The 15,505-nt window shown below is 53.5% G+C and overlaps 1 protein-coding gene across 1 annotated transcript in view; it reads right to left on the bottom strand.

Annotated features, from left to right (window-relative positions):
• Positions 1-8,717: 8,717 nt before the first annotated feature.
• The window catches only part of C12H17orf75 (chromosome 12 C17orf75 homolog), a gene marked incomplete at its 5' end in the record, with an annotated part of 31,921 nt that continues 25,133 nt past the window's right edge, over positions 8,718-15,505 (bottom strand). Inside the window, 1 exon segment of the mRNA XM_040331582.1 lies at positions 8,718-9,405. Within this exon segment, the coding sequence (XP_040187516.1) occupies positions 9,184-9,405 (222 nt within the window).

Genomic DNA, 15,505 nt, shown 5'->3' with positions numbered 1-15,505 from the left:
GCCGGGGGGGCAGAAGAGGGTTGGCAGTGGCAGAGGAAGGGGGTAGTGGAGGGTTGGCAGTGGCCGAGAGGGGGGGCAGAAGCGGGTTGGCAGTGGCTGAGGGGTAGAGGAGGGGGCAGTGGCTGGGGGGGGGGGCAGAAGAGCGTTGGCAGTGGGTGAGGGGCAGAAGAGGGGTGGCAGAGGGGTGGCAGTGGCAGAGGGGCAGCTCTTCCATACATGGACAAGGTGGGTACTTGGCTTTGATGATGAGGCAATAATTAGAAGTAGAGTAGACAAAGGTCCGGTACAAATGTAAGGCGGGATATTCGGAGTCATGACTGGTTCTCTTTCTAGTTGCCCATACACCTACCAGTCTGATCCAGTCCTAGCCATTACAAGTCTCCTCCATATGGGGGCGCTCTTCAATCAGCTTATTGTAACAGAGGAAACAATCTGGTGCTGGAAATTATTGTTCCAGTGTAATATTTTCTGTCATTTAACATTTCTATTTCATCTCAATGTTCTCCACAAGTGAAAATTTTCTACATGAACATCTCATCTGTCCCGTCTTCCTGTCCACAGCCTGGAAATGGACAGCAGTAATGTATCGCCAGCACTGGCTGGGGAGATGTACAAACTATTATTTTTCTACAGAGTGCCATATTAAAATAAAGACTGTAAAACAGACCGTTGAACTGTGTGGTCACTTGGAACATTTTGGCATCATGGACACTGGGCTCAAAAAAATACTCCTCTGAGACGGGACCCGGGTATCACACATACGTCAGGCTAATGAACACCGGGGTATCACACATACGTCAGGCTAATGAACACCGGGGTATCACACATACGTCAGGCTAATGAACACCGGGCTGACTTCTTCTGAGGTGTGGGGAACCAGGACCTCTTCTATATTCCTCTCTATTCTGGATGGTGGGGCTTAGAATATTTCTCTCTATTCTGGATGGCGGGGTTTAGAATATTCCTCTCTATTCTGGATGGTGGGGTTTAGAATATTTCTCTCTATTCTGGATGGTGGGATTTAGAATAATCTCCTCTATTCTGGATGGTGGGGTTTAGAATATTTCTCTCTATTCTGGATGGTGGGGCTTAGAATATTTCTCTCTATTCTGGATAGTGGGGTTTAGAATATTTCTCTCTATTCTGGATAGTGGGGTTTAGAATATTTCTCTCTATTCTGGATAGTGGGGTTTAGAATATTTCTCTCTATTCTGGATGGTGGGGTTTAGAATATTTCTCTCTATTCTGGATGGTGGGGCTTAGAATATTTCTCTCTATTCTGGATGGTGGGGCTTAGAATATTCCTCTCTATTCTGGATGGCGGGGTTTAGAATATTTCTCTCTATTCTGGATGGTGGGACTTAGAATATTTCTCTCTATTCTGGATGGTGGGGTTTAGAATAACAGGTGACCGTGGAAAATTTAGTAACAAGAGAATTTCACAGATGGATTTATTGCCCAGGTGACCACCAATCCCGGTACCACGCTTGTATTCGCTGAGCTCCAGAGAGCGACCCAAATGTTTGTAGAATTCGTCTGCATGCCGAGGTGCTGATGTTATACACCTGAGACCATGGAGGGGATTGGAACACCTGAATCCAATGACAATATAAAATACTCTTTCTATTCTGGATGACGGGACTTAGAATATTTTTGGTATTTCGGCTTGTACCCGATGTATAGGAAATAGAAGGATGAGAACATTGCCTGGCAGAACCTCATGGCTCAGGTAGTTGGGTCGCCTATGTTCTGTGGAAAGTTCTGGAGATGTGAGATGGAATCCCGGGGCCGGAAGCTCGATATTTCCTTTGTATTGTACAATGGGGGTGATGACACTGAGTCCCATCTGAATCAGACTTCTCCTCCAGCCAGGTAGGTGGCTCTGAGGGTTGGTAGTCAGCCAGTGACCCCCCAGAGGTTGTGGAGTTGCAGGTTCAAGGCTCGGCCTCTCTTTATTTATTTGCAGCAGAGTAATACCTGAACTATGAGAAGGAACACCTTGGTGTCTGAGTGCAGGTGATGGCTCAGAGAGTAAGGACTCAGACTGCTGTGTTGAAGGCTGTGGGTTCAAATCCCTCTGGTGGAGGTTGGAGAGTTCCAGGGGCTGTGCAGTGCCTGAGTTCCCCAAGTTGGTGGAGGAGGGTAGAGGGGAATGTTTCCAGCCCTCTTCTATATCCCACCAGTAGGGGGCTCAGGTACTGTGTTGTACCTGAGGGGCCCCTATATATTGGGGAATGGTTGTAAGACAAAAGTAAAATTTTTGCCAAGTACAAGAGTTTGGAATGGGCTGCCCCGGTAAGACAGCCCATTCTATTTATATATGTTGCAGTGATGTCACAGACCATGGACGGAAGAAGCGTGATGTCCACAACCTAAGGTGATGCCACACATGTTACAGGCCGGTGGGGACCTGGGACTGGAGCAGACTGGTGGGTTGTCCATGGCCTCCAAGCTTTCCCTCAGGGATTTGAGCATGGGGGGGTCTGCAGGATATGAATGGGGGGGTCTGCAGGATATGAATGCGGGTCTACGGTCCTTCCATCACTGAGTGATTCTCATCCCCCAACTCACTCAGAGAAATGAACTCGAGTCAATGCCGCCTCTGTCCGTGATTCCTTCCACCCAATCCACTCAGAGACGTGACCTGGGGACTACGGGGTTTGAACTCACGTCCATGGCGCCCTGGTTGCTGCTCTTATCCACTGAGCTACTCGCCTCTGCTCAGTGACTTGTGTGTTGGTTCTACTATTTCAAGAATAAAAGTCATGAAAGAGGAAAAATTCCAAGAAGTAGCTGAGATTTGATCCTGAAACTTCAAGGTCATTGCCGGGCCTCCAGCTGGGTGCTAAACCCCAACACCAGAGCAGAGCTTGGACTTCGGCGTCTAGCAGCCCGTCCCTTAACATCAACACTTAGTAAATCAAACCTTAATAAAATGTGATCCTGACTTCTCACGATGAAAATGGTCTGCGATATACACGCCAATAATTCTACCAGCCGTCTAACCCAGGTGACCGAACAGCGGGACAAGATTAGGTTCTGGCCCTGAGGTCACCAGTCAGCTTTACATCAATTGATCGCTGATTCCTTATAGTCAATGTTGATGGTGTGCTAAGTCATGGAGTGACCTTCAATAGCGGCCTTGGGTCCATGGTGGGCCATCATACCAGGATTGAGGGGAATGGACGAGACTCATCGTTCTCAGACTATGAGGAATCAGCGATCAAATGAGTCGATGGGGATTCATGGTGCGCTAACTCATGGAGTGGCCTTGGATCCATGGAAAGCCATTATAGTTGATACCGGGACTGAGGGGATTAAGGAGACATCGTTCTCAGACTCGTGGGGTTTAGATGTCAGGCAGTACATTGCTGGGGCTTTGGAGGCTCGGGTTCGAATCCCAAGGCCAGATATCATTTATGACTCTTATGGTCAGTAGAGTGAATGATGACTTCCTATGCAGCGCTCTTGTTTCTTATATGGAGTGATGGATCTTTGCTGGTGTTAGATGGTCTGTAGAGCTCCAGTTTTTGCACATGAGGTCAGGAAACCCGTCTTTATACACTGGAAGAGAAACACGGAGGGTTGTTTTCTTCTTATGCATTGAGATGGATTTGCTGAAGAAGTTAAAAACTTTCAATTATCCGATCCCACGTACAACAAATTCCTGATAGATTAGTATTCGGAGTGAAGAGACGTCTGAAGTGTAAAGACTCGGCTCAGTGAACTCTCCTTGGTGTGGTTGTAGGAATTCAGCAATCACTGCCAGAAGAACAATAAGGAACGTTCCTACAAATGCTTCTTGCCTGGCTGTCCCGAGTCACTTACCGAGAACAAACATTCAGATAAAGACTTTCTTCCTCTACATATTTGCTTCCAGAGACTCATAAACTCCAGCGAAATTCACAGCATTAGACCCGCCCACATTCTACCATCCTCCATGTTCTTAGTCTGACCTCCAATCTCCTGTTCCAGCAGCGGTGCCGGGTGTCCAGAAGTGACTATGCAGCCCAGTAGGTGGCAGCGTTGGACCGAGTGCTCTCCAGTAATCAGAACTCAAGCCTCATACACACGCTCGGGTTTCTCGGCCAGAAACAGCAAGAAAACTGCTGGCAGAGCTTTCTTGCCGAGTATACCGAGCGTGTGTACGAGGCTTTGAAGTTTCTCTCCGGGAAAACCGCCTAGAATCTCGACGAGAAAAATAGAGAACCTGCTCTCCACTTTCTCGTCGTGAGATTTACATCAGTGTTTTCCTGCCGAGAAACCCGAGCGTCTGTATACTTGCCTCTCCATGGAAACTGACGCATGCGCAGTAGCTTCCAAGGCATAGGTAGGGTGAAGCAAGATGGCAGCGACGTCATTGAATGTGACAAGGGCATGCTTGTCGTAGTTGATGACGTCACCGCGTTTGTGCCATTCAAAAGAACACCGGTCTGTACACTCGGCCAGCAAGAAAATCTTGCCAGGAATCTCGTCAGGAAAAACAACTTTTTTTCCTGAAGAGAATCGCGGCCGCGTGTACGGGGCTTTAGTAACAGATCTGGTCAGACACGCCCCCTTTACTCCTCAGTGGGAGAACCCCCGTGCTGGCTCCTAGCATAGAGCACTGCAAAGGGAGGACCCCCCGATGACTCCCAGCATAGAGCACTGCAACGGGAGGGCAAGAGGTGGCATTTTCATTGCAAGCAATTGAACACATTTCCCAGGTAAAGATGAACTAGAAGTCATTCATGCAGGATACAGAGCAACAGCAATAAGTGTGGGGTGTTTGTTGCTTGCCTGTGGTCCTTAGACCCACCATGAGCAGTGAAAGGGTTGATTTGGTAATAGCAGTGATTGTTAACAGTTCCCCAAATCTACGGTCGTCCCCAATCTACGACCTTCTCCTCCCGCACGTCCCCGTCCTACGACCGTCTCCTCTCGCACGTCCCCGTCCTACGACCGTCTCCTCCCGCACGTCCCCATCCTACGACCGTCTCCTTCCGCACGTCCCCAATCTACGACCGTCTCCTCCCGCACGTCCCCAATCTACGACCGTCTCCTCCCGCACGTGCCCAATCTACGACCGTCTCCTCCCGCACGTGCCCAAAATCTACAACCAACAACTCCTCCCGCACTTCTGCAATCTACAACCGTCTCCGTCCGCAATCTATGACCTCCTCCCGCACGTCCCCAATCTATGACCTCCTCCCGCACGTCCCCAATCTATGACCTTCTCCCGCACGTCCCCAATCTAGGACCTCCTCCCGCACATCCCCAATCTACGACCTTCTCCTCCCGCACGTCCCCGTCCTACGACCGTCTCCTCTCGCACGTCCCCGTCCTACGACCGTCTCCTCTCGCACGTCCCCATCCTACGACCGTCTCCTCCCGCACGTCCCCAATCTACGACCGTCTCCTCCCGCACGTCCCCAATCTACGACCGTCTCCTCCCGCACGTCCCCAATCTACGACCGTCTCCTCCCGCAGGTCCCCAATCTACGACCGTCCCCTACCGCACACCTCCAATCTACGACCGTCTCCTCCCGCACGTGCCCAAAATCTACAACCAACTCCTCCCGCACTTCTGCAATCTACAACCGTCTCCGTCCGCAATCTATGACCTCCTCCCGCACGTCCCCAATCTATGACCTCCTCCCGCACGTCCCCAATCTATGACCTTCTCCCGCACGTCCCCAATCTACGACCTCCTCCCGCACATCCCCAATCTACGACCTTCTCCTCCCGCACGTCCCCGTCCTACGACCGTCTCCTCTCGCACGTCCCCGTCCTACGACCGTCTCCTCTCGCACGTCCCCATCCTACGACCGTCTCCTCCCGCACGTCCCCAATCTACGACCGTCTCCTCCCGCACGTCCCCAATCTACGACCGTCTCCTCCCGCAGGTCCCCAATCTACGACCGTCTCCTCCCGCAGGTCCCCAATCTACGACCCTCTCCTCCCGCAGGTCCCCAATCTACGACCGTCTCCTCCTGCACGTCCCCAATCTACGACCGTCTCCTCCTGCACGTCCCCAATCTACGACCGTCCCCTACCGCACACCTCCAATCTACGACCGTTTCCCACTGCGCGTCCCTCAATCTACGACCACCTCCTCCCGCAGGTCCCCAATCTACGACCGTCTCCTCCTGCACGTCCCCAATCTACGACCGTCTCCTCCTGCACGTCCCCAATCTACGACCGTCCCCTACCGCACACCTCCAATCTACGACCGTCTCCTCCCGCACGTGCCCAAAATCTACAACCAACTCCTCCCGCACTTCTGCAATCTACAACCGTCTCCGTCCGCAATCTATGACCTCCTCCCGCACGTCCCCAATCTATGACCTCCTCCCGCACGTCCCCAATCTACGACCTCCTCCCGCACATCCCCAATCTACGACCTTCTCCTTCCGCACGTCCCCGTCCTACGACCGTCTCCTCTCGCACGTCCCCGTCCTACGACCGTCTCCTCTCGCACGTCCCCATCCTACGACCGTCTCCTCCCGCACGTCCCCAATCTACGACCGTCTCCTCCCGCACGTCCCCAATCTACGACCGTCTCCTCCCGCAGGTCCCCAATCTACGACCGTCTCCTCCCGCAGGTCCCCAATCTACGACCCTCTCCTCCCGCAGGTCCCCAATCTACGACCGTCTCCTCCTGCACGTCCCCAATCTACGACCGTCTCCTCCTGCACGTCCCCAATCTACGACCGTCTCCTCCTGCACGTCCCCAATCTACGACCGTCCCCTACCGCACACTTCCAATCTACGACCGTTTCCCACTGCGCGTCCCTCAATCTACGACCACCTCCTCCCGCACGTCCCCTACAGCACGTCCCCAGACTTTGACCGTCCCCGAAGTACCTTGGAAGTTGACAAGCCTCGTTCTAGATGGCCTGAGCTATACACACATGAAGGATATGAAGAGTCGGGAGGACTGGAACATCCACAAAGCAGAAACTTTATTTGGGAAATGGTCAGATAACAACATGGCCGACACACGGCAGACCAATGACAGAGTATACATATATATCATCTATATAATGATGTCACACTTTAATAAGATGTGTAAGAGACACAACCAGAGCAGCTGAAATGTTGGACTCCGGGCAGCAGAGGGCGCAATCCATATAATAAACCCGCCCACCACCCTGCACTGTCCAATCACCTCCTCAGCAATGAGGAGGGTCTATAAATTTAGGGAAATGGTCAGGAAACACGCGGTCTCCCTCCACTTGAGGATATCATAAATAATTAGGAGAAGCGGGGGGTATAAATGAGGGATCTGTGACCCGGAATAAAATAAAGAGACAATAGTGCAATATCCAGAGTTACAGATTCCCCCGGGGGCAGCATGCCTGTAGAGGGCGCTCTGCTGCGACATGAAATGTATACGGTATTCCTTCATTTCCACCGACCTTTCCTCTAGTACTGGGGGGAGGGGGAGGCTCCTAATACCGGGTTAGGGAAACTCACAGTATGCCAGGGACCCCAATAAAGTCACATGATGGGGGGACACCGCCTTTCCTGCCCATGGCAACCCCGGCCTTCCATGTAGGTGTGGTTGCTATGGGCAATACAGACAGTCCAATTATCAGACATTTGGTAAGCAGACCTCCATGCTTTATACTGACGGACTCCGAGGAGCCAATCACATCCTTGTTCTGTGTGTGAGAAGCCAATGAGGACGGTGTAGTGTATATCCGTTCTATTAGTGTCAGGAATGAAGATTCTCCTCCCCTGTAATGTGGGGAAGATATTATTTCTGCACACACTGCACCCCACACCCGTTCTCTCATGGAATGTGCGGAACACCAAACACTCTACAATCGTCCGAATCCCAGAGATCGCCCCAGGGCAGGGGTGCAGACTCAAGTTCATGGCGGGCCGCATCAGCAGTTCAGTTACCCTCAAAGGGACAGTTGTATCGGGGGTGCGCTAGATACAGAGCGCTGTTCCAGGGGTGCTCTATGCACAGTGTAGAGTTCAGGGGTGTGCTACGTCCAGGGTTCAGGGGATGTGCTGTGTACAGGGTTCAGGGGATGTGCTGTGTACAGGGTTCAGGGGATGTGCTGTGTACAGGGCCAACATCATGGGGGTACAGGCATTACACCTGTAAGGGGCCCGAACGTTCCCAGGGGCCCGGTGCCAAAGGAGGAGGGAGAGGCGAGATGGCATTCATTTGCATTTTCTGCATCCCCCCCCCCCCTCGTTTCTCTGCTCCAGGGGGCCCATGCATGAAGCTGTGGTGAGGGGCCCCAAAATTCCTGATGGCGGCCCTGGCTTTGTACGGAGTGCAGGGTTCAGGGGATGTGCAGAGTGCAACCCCAATAGAGTTCTTCCATGGCCGATCTACAACCATGACAAGGCCTGGTGGGCCTTGTGTTTGACATATGTGCCCTAGAACCTGCATCCTGGAATGTGCACTCAGAAACATACACCCTGGAACATGGACCACACGCCCTAAAAGACACGCACACACCATGGGCCGCACGCACACACCATGGACCGCGCGGGCCCTGGGACGCACAACACCATGGACCGCGCGGGCCCTGGGACGCACAACACCATGGACCGCGCGGGCCCTGGGACGCACAACACCATGGACCGCGCGGGCCCTGGGACGCACAACACCATGGACCGCGCGCGCCCTGGAAACGCACACACCATGGACCGCGCGCGCCCTGGAAACGCACACACCATGGACCGCGCGCGCCCTGGAAACGCACACACCATGGACCGCGCGTGCCCTGGGACGCACAACACCATGGACCGCGCGTGCCCTGGGACGCACAACCCCATGGACCGCGCGCGCCCTGGGAACGCACAACACCATGGACCGCGCGCGCCCTGGGAACGCACAACACCATGGACCGCGCGCGCCCTGGGAACGCACAACACCATGGACCGCGCGCGCCCTGGGACGCACAACACCATGGACCGCGCGTGCCCTGGGACGCACAACACCATGGACCGCGCGTGCCCTGGGACGCACAACACCATGGACCGCGCGTGCCCTGGGACGCACAACACCATGGACCGCGCGCGCCCTGGGACGCACAACACCATGGACCGCGCGTGCCCTGGGACGCACAACACCATGGACCGCGCGTGCCCTGGGACGCACAACACCATGGACCGCGCGTGCCCTGGGACGCACAACACCATGGACCGCGCACCCTCGCTCACAGCACACGGGGCTCAGGAGCTATGCACAGAGAAGCCTTCCTCCTGGATGAACTCCTCCAGAACGGTCACCACACTGCTGGCTTCGGGCATCTCGGCGTGCTCCACCTTCACCATCTGTAACAAGAGGTCTCCATTGCCACAATTCTTCAGGAAGGTGTAACAGCGGAAGAGGGCGTGATGGCTGCTCTCCGCCTGCCGGATCAGTCGCTTCAGGTTGTTCATGTCCTGGATGGCCTGCGATCGGAACAAACATCCTATGAATGGAAGAACTCCATAAACAAGCTCCTGATATCATTTATTATTTTCTCCAGCAGAGGATCACCACCCATCATTCTACCCCCCCCCATACCAGGATCACCACCCATCATCCTACCCCCCCCCCCCCCCCCCATAGCAGGATCACCACCCATCATCGTACCCCCCCCCCCCCATACCAGGATCACCACCCATCATCATCATCCCCCCCCCCCCCCATACCAGGATCACCACCCATCATCGTACCCCCCATAGCAGGATCAGAGGGGAGACCCTTCCTGGTCTGGACCTACCCAGAGATCCAGAAAGCGTTGGGTTATACTTCCTGTGATGAACCCTAGAGCTTTCTTTTGGTGGTATTTGATCACCTCTGCGATTTTACATTTTTTGTGCGATAAATAAAAATACAGCGACAATTTTGAAAAAAAAGCAATATTTTTTACTTTTTGCTACAATAAATATCCCCAAAAAAGATATAAAACACACCATTTTTTCTCTCACTCTATGACGATACGTATTCTTCTACATATTTTATTTTTACCAAAAAAAAAATCGTAATAAGCGTTTATTGATTGGTTTGCGCAAAAGTTATACCGTCTACAAATTAAGGGATAGTTTTATGGCATTTTTATTATTCTTTTTTTTACTAGTAACGGCGGCGATCTGCGATTTTTAATCACGACTGCGACATTATGGCGGACACATTGGACATTTTTGGGACCATTGTCATTAATACAGAGATCAGTGCTATAAAAATGCAATGATTACTGTGAAAATGTGACTGGCAGGGAAGGGGTTAACCACTAGGGGGCAGGGAAGGGGTTGAGTGTGTCCTAGGGATGTGCTCTAACTGTGTGGGGGCGGGGCTATGTGTGACACAACACGGATCTCCGCTCCCGATTACAGGAAGCTGTGATCAGTGTCCTGCTCCTGAAGATGGTGGCATCAAACCCATCCGGGAGGAAGTTTAGCCGCATCTTTCAATGATTGATAGAGAAAAATAGGATTTTTGTACTCACCGTAAAATCCATTTCTCTGAGTTCATGGACGGACACAGCAGCATTGACCTTAGGGTTATGCACCTTCCTTCCAGGAGAGATTAGGCAGAAAAACATCAATTAAAGTGTTACACCACTTTCCTCAGTGTAGCTCCTCCCAGGGGGCGTGGCTCCCCAGGCATAACCCACACCCTGCTCTAGCAGCTCCAGTTCGTAACAAGCAGTACAAACCAAGGAGGGGTGGGTGCTGTGTCCGTCTATGAACTCAGAGAAATGGATTTTACGGTGAGTACAAAAATCCTTTTTTCTCTTTCGTTCATAGACGGACACAGCCTTCATTGACCTTAGGGACGTCCCCAAGCAGTGTCAAAAATATTCGAGGGGTGGGAAAAATAACACAGCAAACCAAGCTACACCCCAAACAAAACCAGAGTTACTCAACGGAGGAACTCCAACCTTAAACTGCCGCCTGTAACACCCTGCGGCCGAAGGAGGCATCCGAAGATGCACTCACATCCACCTTGTAAAACTTTGAGAAGGTGTGGACCGACGACCAGGTCGCTGCCTTACACACCTGTAACACAGAGGCTTGATGACGGAAAGCCCAGGAGGCCCCGATCGCCCTGGTCCAATGTGCCGTAACCCGAAAGGGAGGCGCCCGCCCCTTCAGGGCACAGGCCTGAAGCACAACCTGACGGATCCACCTAGAAATGGTGGCCGACGAGACCGCCAGACCTTTTTTAGGACCAGTCACTGACACGAACAGTGAGTCCGACCTCCGGAACGGAGCCGTAGCAGACAAGTACACCCGTAGGGCCCGAACCACATCCATGGAATGTAAAGTGGCTTCCTTCGGGTTCTTCGGCTGAGGACATAAGGATGGTAACACAATGTCCTCATTAATGTGAAAAGCCGAAACAACCTTCGGGAGAAAAGATGGCTGCGGCCGCAGCACCACCTTATCCTCATGGATGACCAAGTAGGGGGCCTTGCAGGACAAGTCCGCCAGTTCAGACACCCGTCTGTCTGAAGCAATTGCCACCAGAAAAACCACCTTCTGAGACAGAGTCAACAAAGGGATCTTCCGAATTTCCTCAAAGGGAGCTTCTTGAAGCACCGAGGACTAAATTCAAGTCCCATGGAGGGCGCACAGGAGGGGCCACATGCCGGACCCCCTGCACAAACGTACGCACCAGAGAGTGCGCCGCCAAGGGTCGCTGAAAGTAGACAACTAGAGCCAAAATCTGACTCTTAACCGTACTTAAGGCGAGAGCCTGATCCACTCCCTGCTGTAAGAACAGCAGAATCCGGGACATCACGTATGTACGGGGGTGCCAATTCATCTCCTCACACTTAGAGATGTAGGCCTTCCACGTACGATGGTAAATCCTACGTGAAGTGGACTTCCGTGCATGCAGCATGGTAGAAACCACTGAGCCCGATAGGCCCTGGTCCTTCAGCACCTGGCTCTCAGCCACGCCGTTAAAGCCAGCGACTGTAAAGCAGGATGGAAGACCCTGCGACAGAAGATCTTCTCTCAGGGGTAGACGCCAAGGGGCATCTGCCACCAGACGCACCAGGTCCGCGTACCAGGAGCGTGCGGGTAATCTGGGGCGATCAGGATTGTTGGAATCCCCTCAGGTTCCACTCTGCGCAGCAGGCGAGGAAGAAGCTTCAGAGGAGGGAAGGTGTATATTAGGCGATAGTGACCCCACCAACGTGTCTGACGCGTCCGCCCACGGGTCCTTTGACCTGGCCATGAACCGTGGCACCTTTCGATAGAGACAGGACGCTAGAAGATCCACATCTGGAGTGCCCCATTTTCGGCACAGACTCTGAAACACCTCCGGGTGGAGCGACCACTCTCCTTGGTATAGCGTTTGGTGACTTAGATAGTCGGCTTGCCAATTCTGCACTCCCGGAACGTACACTGCCGATAGAGCCGGAACGGACCTTTCGGCCCACCGAAGGATGTGCGGGACCTCCGTCGCTGCAGCCGAGCTCCGTGTGCCTCCCTGATGATTGACGTACGCCGCGGCCGTGGCGTTGTCGGACTGGATCCTGACCGGTCGGCCCTGCAGATCCAGGGACCACCTGGCAAGGCACAGCTTGATCGCTCGGAGTTCTAAGTACATTGATTGGCAGGCGGGACTCCTCCCGAGTCCAGCGCCCCTGGGCTGACTGAGTGCCTCAAACGCCCCCCCCCCCCCAGCCGGAGAGGCTGGCATCCATCGTGACCCCTGTCCATTGGCACGGCAGAAAAGACTTCCCGGTCCGAAGCACAGAAGACGTCAGCCACCACACCAGGGAAGACTTGACCAGATGACTCAACTGAATCTGGTAATCCAGAGATGACGGGAGCTTGTCCCAACGTGACAGAATTTCCTTCTGTAGTTCCCAGGTGTGGAATTGGGCATACGGAACCTCCTCGAAAGAGGCCACCATCAGACCCAGAACTCTCATGCAGAATCGAAGAGATGACCACTTCTGGGTCAACAACTGCTGCACCGCAGATTGCAGTGTCTGAAGTTTCCCCGTTGGGAGAAAAACCTGCGCCTCCGCGGAGTCCAGGACTAACCCCAAGTATTCCAGACGCAGAGACGGAACCAACACTGACTTCTGGATATTCAGAAGCCAGCCGAACTCTTGGAGAGTCTGACACGTGATAGACACGTCCTCTTCTAATTCCGAGTCTGAGGAAGCTCTCAGGAGAAGGTCGTCCAGGTATCCTACGATAGCGATCCCTCGCTGCCTCAGCAGGGCTAGTATCGGGGTGAGCACCTTGGTGAAAATCCGTGGTGCCGATGCCAGGCCGAACGGGAGGGCCACAAATTGAAAATGGTCCTCTCCGATCGCAAAGCGCAGAAACCTCTGCTTTGTACATATAGGAACATGCAGGTATGCGTCCATGATATCCAAGGACGCCAGAAAGTCCCCCTGATGGAATGCCGCCATCACCGAGCGAATCGACTCCATTTTGAATGTTTGCACTTTGACAAAACAATTGAGGGCCTTGAGGTCCAGGATTGGACGGACCCCTTCCTTCTTGGGGACTACAAACAGATTGGAGTAAAAACCCCTGAAACCGTTCCATCGAGGGAACTGGCACAACCACCCCCCTGATCAGAAGATCCTGGACAGCCCCTGACAGATCCTTCCAGCGATCCGGAGGTTGGAAGGAAAAAAATCTGTTTGGTGGACAAGAGAGAAACTCTATCTTGTACCCCGAGGAAACTACTTTGCAAACCCAACGGTCGGAAAAAAGAGACCTCCACCGAGCTGTGAATTTGCGAAGCCGGCCCCCCACCCGAGACACGGGCGGGAGCAGACCTTCAGGCGGAAGCAGGTTTGTCCGCAGACTTGTTAGGCTTGCGGTACCAGGTGCGCTTCTGCCCCGCAGCGGGGGTCTTAGCACCTTGAAAACTTTTTCCTGCCACACTGGGCGGGCGAAAAAAACGCTTGGGGGTAGTGAAGGAGGGCCCTTGCTTACGGCGAGGCTCCTTGCCCTTCCCAGACTGTGGGAGCAGAGTGCTCTTACCACCTGTGGCATCCTTCATGATGTCATCCAGGGACGCCCCAAAAAGCCGTTCACCCTTAAAGAGTAAATCCACTAAGGCCTCCTTTGAGGACTGGTCCGCCGACCAACACTTCAGCCACACAAGGCGACGTAGTACCACCGCATAGGCGGACCCCCCGGGAAAGCAAGGGGAGCGTATCCAGGGCCGACTCACAGACAAATTTCAGACCCTGAACCAACCGTTCAGCCAGGTCCTTGCAGGTCTCAGAAGCGTCCCGTTCCTCCAGCTCCTGTAGCAAGCAAAAACTTTGGCCGTTCGGTCAGAGTCTATGACACCAGAGTCCCGGCCAAAACCAGTCTTACTGCCGAACCCACTACTGTGAACATGGAGCGGGCCACAGCCTCCACTCTCCTATCTGCGAGTCCTTAAAGGCGGGAGCCCCTTCTACAGGCAACGTGGTGGCTTTGCTCAATCTGGTCTGGACACGGGAGGGTCCACTGACGGAGGAGAGACACACTTTTTTAAAAAGTCCTCCTCAAAGGGATAACGGGTCGCAAAGTATTTTGGAACAGCAAAAACTTTCTGCGGCGTATCCCATTCCTTACATAGCAATTTGTCCAAATATGGAATACAAGGAAACACTTTTGTGGTGCGGGGCGGCTTGTGGAAATCAAAAGGGACCGGCGCATCCGATGCGTCCGCCAAATCCTCAAGTTTCTGAGTATCCCGCACCGCAGAAATAAGAGCTCCAACAAATTCCTTGTCAACAACTGACCCTGAAGCAGAGTCATCCTCACTGTCCGCGTGGGTTAAGCCTTCATCATCTGACATGACAGAACCAGAAGCAATAGCAGGGTATGATTCTGTATCAGAGATATCCAGGCTCAGGGAGGGGGCGCTTTTTACCCCCCTTCTGGGCACTTGTCGCTTCGATCCTGGCGAGAAACGCCTCCAGGACAGCCGTCATAGCCTCTACAGATGCGGCAGGGGCACTAAGGGTTAACTCGGGCATTGCTGGGGAAGAAGCTCCTGGTTCAGGCTCCATGATGCCCCACCGCTGTGCCACCCTAGTACTGCAAAGCAGAACAACCCACCGGTCACCTCCCGGCTGCAGAAACAGAAGGCAGGGGCCCCCAGAGAACTCACTACCCCACCCGGTTGCAGTGCGAGCTGAGAAGTGCTGGCTGCGCTGTCTGTCCCTCAGGGATGATTCGCGGGCTTTAGCAGCGCTATTTCAGGCACTAGAGGCCAAGACTTTTTCAAGATGCCCGCCATCTGAGGTAAAAAGCACCATGCGGGCTACAAGAAAATGGCCGCCGACCATGTAAACCGCGTCCGCGGCAAAATGGCGGCGAAACGCAGTTTAAAAACCCAGTGACACAACACTACACACGGCCAGCACACACAGCAGCACCACGCAACACGAGGTCCCCGGTGGCGACAAAAACCCCAGGAGGCCCCCCCCCCTCACAGCCGCCACCCAGTATGGGGAAGGAGTGAGAGGAAAGGGAGAGAGGAAAGCAGGGTGGACCCTCAGTCGACCTCCCCAGGGAAGCACCAGCC

This window comes from Rana temporaria, chromosome 12 (assembly GCF_905171775.1).
Source record: "Rana temporaria chromosome 12, aRanTem1.1, whole genome shotgun sequence".
In the NCBI taxonomy this organism is placed as follows: domain Eukaryota; kingdom Metazoa; phylum Chordata; class Amphibia; order Anura; family Ranidae; genus Rana; species Rana temporaria.
The sequence above is the reverse complement of the archived record's forward strand: the minus strand, read 5'-3'. Positions and strand labels throughout refer to the sequence as shown.